The sequence below is a fragment of the Malus domestica genome, chromosome 12 (genome assembly GCF_042453785.1).
Source record: "Malus domestica chromosome 12, GDT2T_hap1".
Lineage (NCBI taxonomy): Eukaryota > Viridiplantae > Streptophyta > Magnoliopsida > Rosales > Rosaceae > Malus > Malus domestica.
Window position 1 is genome coordinate 18903327 of NC_091672.1, and position 15378 is coordinate 18918704.

At 39.9% G+C, this 15378-nt stretch overlaps 1 protein-coding gene across 2 annotated transcripts; it reads right to left on the reverse strand.

Annotated features, from left to right (window-relative positions):
- Nucleotides 1-2679: 2679 nt before the first annotated feature.
- Nucleotides 2680-12506, reverse strand: LOC103423365 (nuclear transcription factor Y subunit B-1-like). 2 transcript variants are annotated; one of them, XM_070809781.1, is made up of 6 exons: nt 12285-12506; nt 11920-12159; nt 11689-11822; nt 5681-5757; nt 5337-5387; nt 2680-3060 (listed from the first exon to the last, which is right to left on the reverse strand). In XM_070809781.1, the coding sequence occupies exons 2-6, from the start codon at nt 12141-12143 to the stop codon at nt 3022-3024; spliced, it is 525 nt and encodes a 174-aa protein (XP_070665882.1). In that variant the 5' UTR covers nt 12144-12159; nt 12285-12506; the 3' UTR covers nt 2680-3021. The 2 variants fall into 2 exon arrangements, with proteins under 2 accessions (XP_070665882.1, XP_070665881.1); XM_070809780.1 differs by having other exon boundaries at nt 5337-5390.
- Nucleotides 12507-15378: the final 2872 nt, after the last annotated feature.

A 15378-nucleotide genomic window follows, 5' to 3' on the forward strand; every position in this document is an offset into this window, starting at 1 on the left:
ATCTTTAGGTTGGTCCTTTTGCCAAATTTGCCACTATGTTAATTATGTTTTGGTTGGAACCCAACAATACCATGACCTGACATGAAAGAAGGAAATGCCTCATTTGCTAATCAGTTACTAATGCTTTTAGAATCTAACGTTTCTAAAAGCATTTTCAGATAACTAAAAGTTTAAAAGCAGAATAGCAACGTTTGATAAGTTATCTTATATACTTTAGTTATAGAAACATTTTTTAATACGGTATGAAAAACATACAAGTTATTCTTTGTAAAACACGTCAACGTTTGACAAGCGTTTTTAGCAAAACACTTACGAGTACAAATACTTCGTGCGGAAGCAATCAATTCCGAACAGCTCTTATTAAGTGTTTTACAAGATATCAGCATGCGTTACATAGCTTAAGCATACGAGACATTTATGCTTTTCTACTCACAACAATAAAGAAATAATTAGAGATTGATATCGAGGCATCTTCCACTAAGTTGCTACGTATGGGAGAAGAAAAGGAACAGGATTGGTGCACCGCGCGCAAAACCCGAACTTGATCGACGTGGAATTTGGGCGCGCAAAAAGCAACGTGTTGACGTGCAGCTCCGCTAACGAACCGCAATCGACTCTCTCTCATCTCTTTCTTTTTCTTTCTCTACTTTCTCATGGATTCCTTTTCTCTCATAATAATCTTTACTAGTTTATGAAACTCTTGTTGTCAATCAAAACAGGATTTTCTATCATACAAAAAAAAAGTGATGATCAATAATGTAATTTCATAGATCCAAATTTTACTTTTTTTTTATTGAAATCTCATCTACAAATGATGTTAAAATACCTTAAACATTTAAAAAATAAAATAAAAACCAAAAACAAAAACCTCTCACTCCTTCCACGTTCTTTCTCTCTCCCTCTCCTCATTTTCTAAAAAAATATGTTCATACACACAAAGTGTGTAGGCAAATGTTAGTATGAATTATTTCTTCCTTTATGTGCACAAAACTAATATTTGTATGGATTGAGTGGAGATTGATATAAGACGTGAAATGTCATTGTAGAAATATCAACTTAAATGCTGACCAAATATAAGTTTTAGTCCTCTCATGACACCCCAAATTACTTTTATAGCACATGTATACTACTACTATAACGTTTCAAATTACTAATGCAAGACTATGAAGAGTCCTACAAAGATTATTCTATTAGTGGAATCCCGTTCAACTAGACTTTGTGGTTCAAGACAATTAAGTCCCGTTGGTGGGTTGGATTCGGTGACTAATTAAAATAAACTTGAGTCCAGTCCATTGTTTGTTGTGTCAAAATGTAAGATGAACATTACTTGATGAGTTATGAATACATAATAGAGTGAGCTATCTAACATAGCATTAATACATATATTATAAGTTTCTGTCTATCCAATCATATCCCTAAAACTCAATCTCATCCAGCTTATCAAAAGAACTATTAAGATCATCCACCATTCAATCTTCATTTAATAGCCTACCAAACGGACCGTTAAGATCACTCATCATTCAATTTTAATGTGATCATTGAATTTTTTTTGTTGTGCTTCTTCCACCGTTGTTTGATTAAAGTGAACAGCAAGTGACGACAATTATATTCGACCGTGAAGTCAAAAGAGAATGGGAATCCGTCTTAGTAAACCCTAGGGGGCGTTTGTTTGCCCTCATTAAGTGGGACTGGACTGGACTGGACTAGCTGTTAGTCCAATACTATGTTTGTTCCATGCTGGGACTAACATTAATGAGACTAAAGAGGACTAGCATGGACAAAACCCTTCACTAAGAGGTCTTAGCGAGACCCCCCAATAACCATGGGACTAGCTAAGACTATCCTCGCTCGTCCTCGTCATGCTCAACAACCACTCCCGATAGACTCCTCGTCATCTCCGGTCACCTAGATCATAATAAAATATTAATAATTTATATATTAAATAATATAATATTAGAATTTGTTATTATCCAGCTTCTTAGTCCAATACTGCACCAAACGCTTCACTAAGTTAGTCCAGCTTAGTCTAGTCTAAGCCAGTCCAGTTTAGTCCTTGAAACTAGTCCAGTCCGAGATAGTCCGGCGCAACAAACGCCCCCTTAAGGGTGGTAGTGAAAAAGTATCGAATCAGTACATTAAGAAGGGGCCGGAGATTATGTACCAAGTGTCCCAACTCGTATCACCGCATCCAGTGAAAAGTACGAAAACATCCTGCGTTCATTTCAGTTCACAAAATAGAGAATCTTATGAGAACACTTGCTTCACTCACGTAGGATCATTCGTTGTTTCGCACGTTAAACATTGATTTTTTCTGCAAAGATGATGACTCCTTACATATAAGAAGTTAAATATTTCCTATCTTAGGAAGAGTTTGCAGGACTTACATAGCATAAATACACCGCCACAGTAATAGTACAGGCAGGGCAGGTAAGGGCCAATTAAGAAAGACTTTGTAGGAAAACCCGAGTTCAACTAGAGTAGCAAACCTGGAAAGCTTAGTAGTTAGCCAGGAAAGTTGGAATAGAACGCAAACTGGATAAGCGAATAAAGTTATTTTTTCACGAATTCTAAGCGGTTGTAGACGGATTAAGCATTCCTTTGTACGCAATGAGAAGAACTAGGGTCCGTACCGTGTAAATTATTCTCCTACAATACAGCGTGTTATGAAACTGCCCAAAATAACAAAAATTAAAATATACTATAGAATTTGGAAGTAAATAATATTTCCTACACGGTTTGGTAACAGGAACAATGCCATAAAGTCTACAAATCAGAAGAAAACAGATCCTCCTGAGATTTAAAATACCAGACATTCAACTTAAATAAACTCCTTACCATAAAAACCATACCAGTAAAGTAAATACTAACGGACGCGAATGAAATCACTAATACTACCCTCGAATTATAGCTTTCACAACGGAAATAATTTAACAAGTTATTCGTCGCTGTTTGTTCCGCGCACGGGACGAGATCATCTCAAACGGGCAGCTAAATTGTTCTGTAGCTTCAAGAAGACTCGATCTACTCTGATCCTTGCAGAGGAGTTATCATGTTCTGGTTCTGTGACGACAAATCATTCGTTAGATCAGACCACACCGAGCACAAAAACCACAAAACCAACATACTCACAAGTCACAACTAGCAATAACATTTCTATAGTTTCATAAAGCGATTCAACGAAAACAAAGCCAAACAGACGAACGATAATATCGCAAAAGGCAGGCCCAAGAAGAATCCTTGACATGCAAAAATGTCATCTTAAAGTTTAAGAATCTTTCATACATAACTTTGCCGCACTGCTGATATGATATTCATCACATGGTCTCCCTCCCCAAAATTTTAACATTATAGAAGCTAGACTAACTCCGCCGTGTAAGTTTATCTTACATTGCCGGTCCCAAGCCCGGATAAAAGAGGAGGGGGAGAGCGTCAGGTAGTCGACAGCCGGCACTCCATGATCACGTCGAATCCTTATGAATAGAAGCTAGACTAAGCTATTGGAAGCTCAAAGTTGAATTAAAACATGATCCCTTACAGTACTTATAGATCTACTAACATCGTATGCTAAAATGCAACTACTACTGGTCAGTAGTAGGGGTGCAACTTGGGTCCGAACCCACCCATGTCCAACCCAACTTTAAACCCGAACAAGTGGGTTTTTTTCAGTTATAACCTGCCCGAACCCAACCCAATTTCAACCCATTCATTGATTGGGTTAAGTTGGGTTGATCATTTGCCCGTTCATCCCCAATCCAACCTAACCCGACTAACCAAACCCAATCTAACCAGATTGTAACCTATATCAATTAATGCTTATATTACACCCAAGCGTGCCAAGTCCAAAAACCAACGCCCTTTCTAATAATTTTTAATAAATTACCTTTTATAATTACTTAAGCTTTTAGGGAATAAGAGGCTTTGATTAGTCAGCCCATATTCGTAGTCTCTAAATCCTAAAGCTTTATAGTAGATTAATTTATGAAATTAGAGTTAGCTATCTTTGATGCTACTTGGCTTAATTTTTTAGGAATTCTTGGAAACTAAGTTGTTACAAGATTAAACTTGAAAACAATTTGGCAACCCAAACCCAACCCAAGTAAGCCCTAACCCAATAAAACTCAAGCCCAAATGAACCCGAATGAAACCCAACCCGAACCCGAGCCCGAATTGTAAAAGTTGGGTTAGGATTGGGTTGACCTTCCAACCCGCCCGAGTTGCACCCCTAGTCAGTAGCTTGCCACATCTCACGTTCACCCCAACCAACACTTTATATTGTATAGATAATCTTAACTATTGGAAAGTACACACTTAACCTAGCATACGTTGGGTAAAAAGAAAAACATAGCAACAACTACAAACTCTGCACAAAAGCAGCAACTATAAACTCTGCAGCAACAAGCGAAAACCTCGAAGACGATCAAACATGGCACAATTAACACTACTATTTCAGGGCATGCAAAAAAATAATGTATAAAAACAAGAAAACCCCACAAAAACATGCATGGTTTGAGTGCTTGAGTGCAGTTTTTGCTTTATTTTGCACAGAGAAAAGGTTATCCACATTCCACAAACAAATGATCATCCAGCATATGATCAATTCTATCAATGACATGCACAATTACTACATAATATTGAAAAGAACATCTTCGTATCTTTAACCGAAGTGAAAAACACCAACCAACCAAAGCCAGGAATAAGATTAAATCATGATGTGCAAACAAATTGTGTCGATCATTCTTCCTGAAGAACCATCACTTGGCTGTGCACATATCATGCTCAAAACATGCAAAGGAAGATGGAGCTTCAATGGATGGATCCGTCAAATAAGGACACCTCGTAGCCCCCACTCCGTATTATGTTCCAATGATCCGAACCATCTAGTTTTTAGGTCTCTCTGTAAAGATCATCCTTGCAAAAAATACTCAAATCCAAAACCATTTACCCCCTTAATTAAATGATTGTCATTTTAGTGTCTTCTTGAAACATTTCCTTCTATTTTCTTGGGTACAACTAGATCTCTTAATGGTTTCGGATTTTTCCCATTTTGTGCAAGGATGCTTTTTAAGAAAATACCTAAAATTAGATGGTTTGGATCATTAAAACAAAATTTCGGAGGTAAACCCTACAAGGTGTCTCTCGAATAAGGTTATTTGACAAATCCATCAATAGAAGGCGACAATGCTAAGGAAAATATTGCTTATATATAGATGGAAATGATTATAATTTATATGGAAATGTGGTGGCAATAAAAGGACTACTGTCTAACAAACTTTCTTAAAAGAAGGAATAATTTCTGAAAACAGTTGGGTAAGTGGAGACGAAGAGCAAGAGATTACTTGAGAATTTGAGTAGTTCCCTCCTTGGGAGAAAGAACCTTGGTGAGAAATCTGCTATAAGAAAAAAATTGCCACCATAAGAGGATAAGATAAGCTTTCATATAAATTACAACCCCTTAAAAGAAGTAAGCACAATTTATACCAAGTAAAAAATGATATGAAAAAAAATAAAATAAAGATTATCACTTCATTAATAAAATAAGGGAACTGTTATTAGCACTCCAAAAATCTCATTCTACACGCCTCATAAGTGTATTTTTCATTCTAATTAAAGAATGTTTGGAGTGCAAAATGAGATTTTTGGAGTGCCAATAACAATTCCCTAAAATGAAACCATATTCAACCTGAGGGTTTGGACTTGGCTGAACATCTTTCTTAGAAGATGAATCTCCACCTTTCCCTGAACCCTTGGTATCACCCTGTTTGCCGCCACAAACAGAAATCCAATAATTAGTGAGAAAGGTAAATCAAAGCAAATGGTAGAAATTATAAAAACTGCTGCATGAATAAAAAATGACAATTTTAACTCACCTCCACCTGCAATATCCCAATCGACCCAGAAGACAACCACCGGAAACAAAAGCAACAGTGTATTAGTCAAAGCGCAAAATGAAATGTTACTAATAGATTTTCCAAATTCAAACCAACAACAAATGAGATAAGAAAACACTCAGTTTCATTTCGCGACAAAATGAAAATGAAATGTTACTAATGAATTACCAAATTCGAACCAACAACAAATGAGATCAGAAAATACTTGTTTCGTTTCACGGAACAAAAACAAAATGAAATGTTACTAGTGATATTACCAAATTCGAACCAACAACAAATACAACAACAAACAACAACAACAAAGCCTTTTCCCACTAAGTGGGGTCGGCTATATGAATCATAGAACACCATTGCGCTCGGTTTTGTGTCATGTCCTCCGTTAGATCCAAGTACTCTAAGCCTTTTCTTAGAGTCTCTTCCAAAGTTTTCCTAGGTCTTCCTCTACCCCTTCGGCCCTGAACCTCTGTCCCGTAGTCACATCTTCGAACCGGAGCGTCAGTCGGCCTTCTTTGCACATGTCCAAATCACCGGAACCGATTTTCTCTCATCTTTCCTTCAATTTCGGCTACTCCTACTTTACCTCGGATATCCTCATTCTCAATCTTATCATTTCTCGTGTGCCCACACATCCCACGAAGCATCCTCATCTCCGCTACACCCATTTTGTGTACGTGTTGATGTTTCACCGCCCAACATTCTGTGCCATACAACATCGCTGGCCTATTGCCGTCTTATAAAATTTTCCCTTGAGCTTCAGTGGCCTACGACGGTCACACAACACGCCGGATGCACTCTTACACTTCATCCATCCAGCTCGTATTCTATAGTTGAGATCTCCATCCAATTCTCCGTTCTCTTGCAAGATAGATCCTAGGTAGCGAAAACGGTCGCTTTTTGTGATCTTCGCTAGATTGCTCCGGTCATTAGTGTGGATAAGTATATAAATGGATAGAGATAGGAAAGCAAACACAAGATGTACGTGGTTCACCCAGATTGGCTACGTCCACGGAATAGAAGAGTTCTCATTAATTGTGAAGGGTTTACACAAGTACATAGGTTTAAGCTCTCTTTTAGTGAGTACAAGTGAATGATTTAGTACAAATGACATTAGAGTACAAATGACATTAGGAAATATTGTGGGAGAATGATCTCGTAATCACGAAACTTCTAAGTATCGGAGTGTGGTATCATCTTGACTTGCCTTATCTGTCTCATAGGTAGATGTGGCAGCTTCTCTGGAAGTACTCTTCCTCCATCCAGGGGTGGTATCTTTAACTGGTGGAGATGCACAAGGTAATGTATCAATTTCACTTGAAGCTTACTTGTAGTTTCAGGCTTGGTCAAGCGCGATACAAACCATGTAGTAGGAGTCCCCCAAGTCGCCGAGCTAGGGGATCTGCTGAAAGAGGTGACAGACAAGGTAAGCAATCAGAGCTCCGGCTGATTGTTCACCTTCTCCCCATCTTGCAGCAGCATGAAGGATAAAGAGAAGAAAAATGAGAAGAGATGATATGGGATACTTTTGCTTTTGAAGAAGTAACTTTCCACAGGCTTATTCTTGAACTGAGCTGGAGGGTTTTCTGGTTTCCTCCAGAGTATAAGGCCGACTGAAGAATTTAAGGGTCAAAACAAGTCCATCAAATCTAGAGTACGTTCGACCCTGCTGATATGGGATACTTTTGCTTTTGACAGAGTAATGGATGTATAGGCACGTGTGCTGTTACGCTTGTCTCCATATGCTTCCTTGTATCCTTCGCACTTGCCCTATCTGTTCCTCAAGCAGATGCGGTATCTTCCCTGGAAACATAAGATGTTGAAGATGAGTACTCGAGAGCAATGCCAGGTAAGTAATCAGGTAAGGGGTTCCAGGCAGTCAATTCCTGGTTGGGAGCTTGATTTCAAGTGCTGACTGATTGCTCTCTTTCTCCTTGTCTTGCAGGTAAAAACAAGGCCAAAGGAAAAGACAGGGAAAAAGCATGATATGGGATACTCTTGCTTTTAACCCTGATGATATGAGATATTCTTGCTCTAGTATAGTTTGTTTGCAGAGGTATTATCGGGGGGAAAGAAAGCTGAATATTTCGAAAGGCTTCGTTGGGAGTGCCCTTTCAGATATGAGGAAGGGTTAAGCATTTTGCAGGTCTGCCTGTCCGTTGGGGATGGAGGTCGACATATATAGGAGTCTCCCTAACAACAAGTAGTAATGCTATTCCTTTACCCTGCTTGGTCATAGCACGGTAGTGGGAGCTGCCAGCTTCACATGTTTTAACTCTGTCAGAGCACTTTGAAAAAGTGGTATGTGGTATCTGGCTCTCGAGATTCGGAGAACGATGCTTCTTCGATTTTTGAGAAAGCAATCATGCTGGGGGTCTGGCTCTCGAGATTCGGGGAGCAGTGTCTCTTCGATTTTTGAGAAAGTAATCATGTTGGGAGTCTGGCTCTCGAGATTCAGAGGGCGGTGCCTCTTCGATTTTTTAGTAAGCAATCTTGTTGGGAGTGTTTTCTCGGATGTGAGTAAAGGTTGGGCATGTTTGCTAGTCTACCTTGCCACGAGGCACAGAGGTTGACACACAGGGACTTTCCAATTATCCAGCAGTGGTACTGTTCCTTTACCCTTGTGGGTAATAATATGGTAGCTAGACCTTCAAAATTTATGTGTCTAAACTTTGTTAGTGCTGTTTCTTTGCTATTCTTTTACCTTTCTTGGTCAGAGCGCTGTAGTGGGAGCTGCAAGCTTCACGTGCTCAACTTTGGCAGAGACTTTGGCAAAGTTATCTGTGGTACCCATGAGCTATTGTTGCGTGTGGGAAATGGGTGATTGAACAGTAAGATTCATGTGCTTTCGACTTCACCAGAAGTCTTCGACAGAATGCCCATAATTTCCGCAAAGCTGAGTGTGCGTGTGACAGGTGCTGACAAGGCTAGAAAAGTAGGTGCCTCTTCGATTTCTGAGATCGGCCCTCGTGATCTCTGAGCAGCCCAGCTTTTGAGAAAGCGAGCGCCTCTTCGATTGATTCGGAGAACGATGCCTCTTCGATTTTTGAGAAAGCAATCATGCTGGGGGTCTGGCTCTCGAGATTCGGGGAGCAGTGTTTCTTCGATTTTTGAGAAAGTAATCATGTTGGGAGTCTGGCTCTCGAGATTCGGAGGGCGGTGCCTCTTCGATTTTGGAGCAAGCAATCTTGTTGGAAGTGTTTTCTCGAATGTGAGTAAAGGTTGGGCATGTTTGCTAGTCTACCTTGCCACGAAGCACAGAGGTTGACACACAGGGACTTTCCAATTATCCAGCAATGGTACTGTTCCTTTACCATCTCTTCAATTTTTGAGAAAGTAGTCATGTTGGGAGTCTGGCTCTCGAGATTCGGAGGACGGTGCCTCTTCAATTTTGGAGCAAGCAATCTTATTGGGAGTGTTTTCTCGAATGTGAGTAAAGGTTGGGCATGTTTGCTAGTCTACCTTGCCACGAGGCACAGAGGTTGACACACAGGGACTTTCCAATTATCCAGCAGTGGTACTGTTCCTTTACCCTTGTGGGTAATAATATGGTAGCTAGACCTTCAAAATTTATGGGTCTAAACTTTGTTAGTGCTGTTTCTTTGCTATTCTTTTACCCTTCTTGGTCAGAGCGATGTAGTGGGAGCTGCAAGCTTCACGTGCTCAACTTTGGCAGAGAACTTTGGCAAAGTTATCTGTGGTACCCATGAGCTATTGTTGCGTGTGGGAAGTGAGTGATTGGACAGTAAGATTCATGTGTTTTCTACTTCCCCAGAAGTCTTCGACAGAATACCCATAATTTCCGCAAAGCTGAGTGTGCGTGTGACAGGTGCTGACAAGGCTGGAAAAGTAGGTGCCTTTTCGATTTCTGAGATCGGCCCTCGTGGTCTCTGAGGAGCCCAGCTTTTGAGAAAGCGAGCGCCTCTTCGATTTCTGAGATCGGCTTTCATGGTCTTTGAGCAGCCCAACTTTTGAGAAAGCAAACACCTCTTCGATTTATGAGATCACCCTCGTGGTCTCTAAGCAGCCCAGCTTTTGAGAAAACAAACGCCTCTTCGATTTCTGAGCAGGCGCCTCTTCGATGTCTGAAGCTCCGTCGAGTGCAGCTTTTTATAGGGGCTAACATTAAGTTCCAAAGCACACTTGAATCTCCACCAGTAGAAGCTCCATTCTTGCACTTCTAAGATCTTGATTTGTCCGACTTCTTCTCTCTTCAACACCTTTGAAAATGTCTGGCCCCTCCGACCGTCGTTTTGACTTGAACCTTATTGAAGAGGCAGCCCCGCCTTCTCCAGACAACATATGGCGCCCATCCTTCGTCTCCCCTACTGGTCCTCTTACCGTTGGGGATTCCGTGATGAAGAATGATATGACCGCTGCGGTGGTGGCCAGGAACCTTCTCACTCCCAAAGATAACAGACTACTTTCCAAACGGTCTGATGAGTTAGCTGTTAAGGATTCGCTGGCTCTCAGTGTTCAGTGTGCAGGTTCTGTGTCTAATATGGCCCAACGCCTATTTGCTCGAACCCGCCAAGTTGAATCATTGGCGGCCGAAGTGATGAGTCTCAAACAGGAGATTAGAGGGCTCAAGCATGAGAATAAACAGTTGCACCGGCTCGCACATGACTATGCTACAAACATGAAGAGGAAGCTTGACCAGATGAAGGAAACTGATGGTCAAGTTTTACTTGATCATCAGAGATTTGTGGGTTTGTTCCAAAGGCATTTATTGCCTTCGTCTTCTGGGGCTGTACCGCGTAATGAAGCTCCAAATGATCAACCTCTGATGCCTCCTCCTTCTAGGGTTCTGTCCAGTACTGAGGCTCCGAATGATCCCCCTTCGATGCCTTCTCTTTCTGGGGCTCTACCGACTGCTGAGACTTCTCCTAAGCAACCTTTGTGAAGGCTCCATCTTGTTTGTTTATTTTGACTCATGTATATGTACATATTTGTAGCTTATCGGGGATATCAATAAATAAGTTTTCCTTCATTTCAACGTATTGTGTTAAATACACCAAAGCCTTCTTCGCTAAGTTCTTTGAATTTTCTTTTGTTGAAGCTTGTATGTTGAAGCTTTCTGAGTGGAGCATGTAGGTTGGGGTAGTGTTCCCTTAATTTTCCGAGTGAGGAAAACTTCTCGGTTGGAGACTTGGAAAATCCAAGTCACTGAGTAGGATCGGCTATATGAATCTTAGAACGCCATTGTGCTCGGTCCTGTGTCATGTCCTTCGTTAGATCCAAGTACTCTAAGTCTTTTCTTAGAGTCTCTTCCAAAGTTTTCCTAGGTCTTCCTCTACCCCTTCGGCCCTGAATCTCTGTCCCATAGTCGCATCTTCTAATCGGAGCGTCAGTAGGCCTTCTTTGCACATGTCCAAACCACCGTAACCGATTTTCTCTCATCGTCAGTAGGCCTACTTTCGAACCAACAACAAATGAGATCAGAAAACACTCTGTTTCATATCACGACAAAATCAAAATGAAATGTTATTAATGAATTTACCAAATTTGAACCAGCAAGAAATGAGATCAGAAAACATTATGTTTCATATCGCCACAAAATCAAAATTAAATGTTACTAATGAATGTACTGAATCCGAACCTACAACAAATGAGATAAGAAAACACTCCGTTTTGTTTCAAAACACCGAAATTCTGAGATTAATTGAATACAAGTAATTCAAAAAATAAAACAAACTAATGAGATCAATATTTTTCACTTCCTTATCATCTCCCAAATCCCACTAAATTTTCTCTGAAACCAAACAAATACGAGCAAAAAAAGGCGAAAACAACTTAGCAAATAGAGTAACCTCTCTGTATTTGGCGAGGTAAACTTTGAGGGGGTCGATATAATCCTCAAAGTCCAAAGTCGCCATTGCCCAGAGCAAATCATCACCGTTAATCGTCTTCCTCTTCTCTCTCTGGCACTTGTCACTCGCCCTGCACACAATTCCACCCCCACACATCAAACCAAAACCGACAGATAAATTTTTCAAAAACAAAATACGAAAAAAAATATTACAAAACGGCGTCGTACTCAGAGGTGATGAAGCTGATGAACTCAGAAACGCAATCCTGGACGATTTCCTTGGCATCCTTGGCGATTTTCCCGTTAGGAGGAAGCGCCTTCTTCATGATTCGGCTGATGTTGGCGATCGGGAGGAACCGATCCTGCTCCCGAACGTTCGAGCGCGGACTTCCGCTCCCGTCGCCGCCGCTCTCGTGGCTGACGCCGCCTGGACTCACAGGGGCTTCCGCCATTGAAACCCTAGCTCAACTACAGCAAAAACAGCACAGAAATAACATAACAGAACCGAAATCGGAAAAATCAGAAACCCTAGACCCGCCATAATTAAGAGAGAGAGAGAGAGTAGAGAGAGAAATGGAGGAGCGAGAGAAAACCTGTTTGATTTTATTTGGCGCGAGAGATGGAGATTGCAGGGAGGAGTTTAGATCGGACGCTGGAGAAGAAAGGAGAGAGGAGACGACTGGGATGAGAGAGTGAGGTTTATCAGCACCGTTGGTTTTTCCTTTTTAATATTTGGGGGAAGTGAGAGAGAGAGCGAGGGGAGAGATTTTTCTGCTGCGGTTACTGTTGTGGCGTGGTTGCAGTGTGGTCATAACGATTAGACCACGTGGTTTGGGCCGTACCAGGTGGACTCTATATCTTTGCGCTAAACGACATCGTTGTGGTTCCCATTGAAATCTTGCTTCGTACGTTTGTAAGCATCCATCCAACGAGAGAGGATTGTGAAGATCTCAAGATCTTTCAATCACATTTGTTTATTGTATATTATACGATCAGTTTTAAGCAGATGCAGTTTATATTTAATTTTAAATAAAAAAATTTACAATAATTTTTTACCGTATAATGTACGATAAACAAATATAATTTAAGAATCTCTGAAATCCTCATAAAGAAACATCTCTCCCATCCAACCAACAATAATATCGATGGTCGGTCCTACTTAATCCATTTTTTCACAGAGGCAGATCTCTGCCCTCCCACTTCCCGTGCCCTTTTGTTTTGTGTGGTCACGGTTAAGCCACGTCAACCTTTTATATTATTATTCTTTTTTGTCTTATTATTTCTATAAAAAAAATATAAAATGTTGATGTGGCTTAACCGTGACCACACAAAACAGGAGGGCACGAAAAGTGAGAGGACAGAGAATCTGCCTCCTTTTTTCACTATGACATTCATTGCAGTGGCAGAAGATTCATAGCACCTAGTTAGGTGACAAAATAAATTTGGCATATTTTCCCATTTAGCGGATTATTCCTGAATTTTTATAATTAATTAATTTCTCTTTTAAATTTAAATTTTAATCGATTAATTCATAAATTTTTATAAATAGTCAATTTCTCCTTAATGTTAGCTTTTAAAAATTTTCATCTAATTTGTTATATATTTTGATAATGTGACCAACACATAACAATTATAAAGGGGCAAAAAAAAAAAATTGGATTGATGAAAATTGGAAGAAAATTTTTAAAATCAAAATGCAGGGCCCAAATTTTATGTTTATAAAATTTTAGGCGGGTAATCGGCTAAAGATTAAGTTTAGGGGGGGGGAGGGGAGGGGAGGGGGAAGTGGTTAATTATAAAAGTTTAGGATAAAATTAAAGTTAACGAGAAAAATTGACAATTCTATACAAGTTCGGAGACCAAACCGACAAATACCTCAAATAGATTTTACTAAGATTACAATCAACTTAATTCTAGATGTTGGCGTTATGAGTTCTTTTTAATTTTTTGTATGGATTTTGTATGCTTTAGTTAGTTTTTTTGGCGTTGTTGCCATTACAATTATGTTAAGATTCGTCGCTTTTATACGTTTTTGATCTAAAGGACAAGATGTTTATATTGTTATTTCTTAAAAAGTTATGTGAGAATTGGATTAGATAATTAATCACTAGGTAGGCAGGAGATAACTGTGTAGGTTTGATCCTTTTGCTTAGTATAAGGTATGTAGACAATCTATTGGGTTAAGATACAATTTAATTCTACAAAATAAAATTTTATTTAAACTCATGTAACCTCTTTTTACATTCAACTTAAATTTTAAATGTTAATCGTCATTTTTACCCTATTACACAATTACTATTTAGTACAAAATGAAATTAATAATAAAACTCAAATTTATGAATAACTCCAAACTATAATCAGACCCTACCATCATTCCTTGTTTATCCTACTTTCATTTCGGTTAAAACCCTACTAGCTATTTGTTGACCCTAGAAACTACCAAGCCTACGTGGCGCGCATGCCGAGTAATTAATAAGCTAACTACGTCCTTCGATGAATGCGGGGCGTGCCAACTCGTCGGCCGAGCTCGGCCGAGGAGTAAATTTTGTTGATGTTGCGTTGGGTGCGCGTCTGACTTCTGCGTCTTGCGATTGCGGCCGAGAAAGGAACACGTCTCGGCCTCTTGGGCTCTCGAACCTGAAGACAAGGTTACTATTCTTACGAAGTTCAATATCAAATTCGGCTTTCAATGTGCCGAATGTAATAACTGTAACACCTCACTTTGCCGAGAAGGCTGATGAGATGACCTCGACCAATAAGGATTCAGAAATCCTTTTCGACCGAGACTTGGATAGGTAATCAACCGTCCTCGCCGCAGTGCTGTTGATGCCAACGGAAGATGCTGCGAGACCGGCTGATTCTACGGTGACAGAGCTATCTATGCCGACTTAAGATATCACCGGTTGTTTTCACAGTGCTGTTGATGCCAACGGAAGATGTGTCAGCGAGAAAAGAAAAGAAAAAATCTCAAAGTTGTTGAGAAAGCTTGCGCATGGCAGTTTTATGTTGAATTGTCGGGGCCTTTTCGTTGCCACTGCATCTGTATTTATAGCACTGAAGTACTTGCTCTGCACGGTCAGATGATGTTGCAGAGTTCAATTGCAATTCTAATTCCTGAAGTTGATCCGTATCAGAACCCAGAAACCAGGGCTATCCTTCAAACTGAGCCATGTGATTTGTTCCAAGACTTTTCAAACTTTACAGTCCATCTAGGCTTATCACATCACATTTCTAGTCCACCTAGGCTTCTCATCTCTTTGTCAAAAACCTATCCGTAGCCATGCTTTATCCCATTAAGATTCCCCATTAAGATTCCTAAGATAACTTGCATGCTTGGCTTTAAACAAATAATATTTATCTAAACAACCAACCATTATATATATATATATATATATATGGTCTAGGCCATCAGACATCACGCCATTCATCAATCCGCCTTTTATATATATATATATATAGTCGGTAGTCTTTCACAGGGCATGGACACTGTAACCCCATCATCAATTTTTATGATCCTACTCAATCTGACAACACCATCACCACAAGTCATCAATCTCTACTGTCGTGCATGCATATCAACTGAATTAACCCAAAAGCTTAACTCCGGATAATCTTCTCTTGCAAACTGGGCCACGTGTTTAACTAATAACACATTAAGGACATGCACGGCATTCATCAAACACCACT